Below are 2,597 nucleotides of genomic sequence, written 5' to 3'. Positions count from 1 at the left end.
TAATTGAAGTATTAGATCTAAGTAATTGAAGTATATTAGGTCTAAGTAATTGAAGTATTAGATCTAAGTAATTGAAGTATATTAGGTCTAAGTAATTGAAGTATTATATCTAAGTAATCGAAGTATTAGATCTAAGTAATTGAAGTATTAGGTCTAAGTAATCGAAGTATTAGATCTAAGTAATTGAAGTATTAGATCTAAGTAATTGAAGTATTAGATCTAAGTAATTGAAGTATTAGATCTAAATAATTGAAGTATTAGATCTAAATAATTGAAGTATTAGATCTAAGTAATTGAAGTATATTAGGTCTAAGTAATCGAAGTATTAGATCTAAGTAATTGAAGTATTAGATCTAAGTAATTGAAGTATTACATCTAAGAATTAATAATATTAATACCTTCAACTGGGTTATCATCCCTTGGCTTATTCCAGGTTAAATGGATAGAGGATGGTGTGGTAGACAGAATCCTAAGGTGTGGAGAACTTGGAGGATCTGGAAAATAAAACATTTCGTGTTATTTGCTGCAGATGTAGTAATTGAACAACATCTATGTAGAAATTGTTTGTTTGTAGTTAAGCAAAGCTACACAATGGGCTATCTGTGCTGTGCCCACCACGTGTATCGAAACCCAGTTTCTAACATTATAAGTCAGTAGATTTAATTTGTATAGTAAAGAGAACACCGAAATTGGTATCAACAGAAAACAAAAAAAAGTCATCTTTAAAAACTTGTAATTCGCTGATGTATTTCTCCATCTCCCGCGTTAAGTGTGAAATCAGAATTTAAGGCTTTGAACCAAAAAAAAGTCGTAATAGAAAATGACAAATATTTTATCAGTGCGTGTTTACCAACATATCATCCTTCAAGACATTTTTCACGTTATGTTCTTCAATAGGTTTCTTTTGTCAGGACAGTTTTGACAATCGCAACACACGCTTCTGAGAAGTCAAATTAGATTTTCTTACGTACCCCCCCCCTGCCAGTTTTGTCAGCCTAAAATATTTTCATACGTTCGTCTCAAAGATTATTCTACACTGTACTTATAGACGTTCACAATAGTTAAGGATTAGCTAATTTTTTTTCTCAATTTGTTTCTGAAACACAAAGGAAAATGGTTGAAAGAGCAGTATGAACAATGATATCGTTAACAAAGATTTATTCGAAAACTGACATTTATATCTATCTATCTATTCGTGTTCGTTGATTCGTCTTTTTTAGCGTTATAAGCCTTCAAATATGTCGCTGAACCATTGGGGGGGGGCACATACATTAACCGTAAAACCACTGTTACTAGAAGAGGGGGAGGTAAATAATATAATCGCGCCAGTTTAACTGGAGCTATTTTTATTTTGTACTTGATTGAAAGAAAGGGTAACTTCACTTGCTGGTTTTAAAACTATTTGGAAGTTCTTTACTAATGTTCATTATATGATTGTAAAAAAAAAACAACCTTTTATTATAGAAGAACAAATATTTCAATCCACGTTTGTTTCTTTATTGAATGTACCATAAAGCTACTCGATGGATATCTGTGCTATCCGTCCCTAATTATGAAGTAATGGACTAGAGGATAGAAGAACAAATTTTTCAATCCACGTTTGTTTCTTTATTGAATTTCCCATAAAGCTACTCGAGGGATATCTGTGCTATCCGTCCCTAATTTTGAAGTGATGGACTAGAGGATAGGCAACTTCTCAACACCACCTACCGCTTACTTTTGGACTACTCTTTTTACCAATAAACATAGGGATCGATCGGCACATTATAACTCTCTCATAGCTGAGAGGGCGAGCATGTTTTGTGATGAGATTCAAACCTGTGCAAGTTTCGTGCCCTAACCACCAGTCCATCACTTTATCTCCACATTAATTTGTTTCTAAGATAAAAGTTGTTATTGGTTAATGAGTTACGTTCTGATAGAAGCAGTATCTATAAGTATTTTTGTGTTCATACTTTTATAACCCAGGTTATTAATTAATGAGTTATGTTATGATGGAAGCAGTATCTATAAGTATTTTGTGTTCATACTTATAACCCAGGTTATTAATTAATGAGTTACGTTATGATGAAGGCAGTATCTATGGGTATTTTGTCTTCATACTTGTAACCCAGGGTATTAATTAATGAGTTACGTTATGACGGAGGCAGTATCTATAGGTATTTTCGTCTTCATACTTATAACCCAGGTTATTGGTTTATTAGCTACGTTTCTTTATTGAAAACATTTTTTAACGGTCTTTTTCCGCACTTACTTTAACTGTTAAAGAAGTGTTTACTAGTACCAACGTTCTAATAGAAAGCATTTCTATAAAAGATATTCCCTAATATCTCAAAAATACGTCTCACATATTCCAATATTCAATCACACAAGAGTTGTTGGTGGATGCTATTAACTAGCTTCCTTCCGACTACTAGGGACGATTATGTCTAGCCCTTTATTTAGCCTTGTGGGGGAATTCTAAATTCAACAAAATTGAAGCGATAAATGATGTCTGTATCCATCCTCACCTACAGCCCAGAAAAAAATGACTTCACTGACCATTTTTTTGACAAAAGACATTTCTATAAAATAATTTTGTGTCCTTAATAAACCAG

The 2,597-nt window shown here is 32.7% G+C and overlaps 1 protein-coding gene across 1 annotated transcript in view; it reads right to left on the bottom strand.

The window, feature by feature from the left end:
* The window catches only part of LOC111087797 (Down syndrome cell adhesion molecule-like protein 1 homolog), a 31,609-nt gene that overhangs the window by 26,692 nt on the left and 2,320 nt on the right, over positions 1 to 2,597 (bottom strand). The window contains exon 2 of the mRNA XM_022395726.1: positions 399 to 494. Coding sequence (XP_022251434.1) covers positions 399 to 494 — 96 coding nt within the window. The remainder of the gene's footprint in view (positions 1 to 398; positions 495 to 2,597) is intronic.

Source organism: Limulus polyphemus, unplaced genomic scaffold (genome assembly GCF_000517525.1).
Source record: "Limulus polyphemus unplaced genomic scaffold, Limulus_polyphemus-2.1.2 Scaffold2649, whole genome shotgun sequence".
NCBI classification, from domain to species: domain Eukaryota; kingdom Metazoa; phylum Arthropoda; class Merostomata; order Xiphosura; family Limulidae; genus Limulus; species Limulus polyphemus.
The sequence above is the reverse complement of the archived record's forward strand: the minus strand, read 5'-3'. Positions and strand labels throughout refer to the sequence as shown.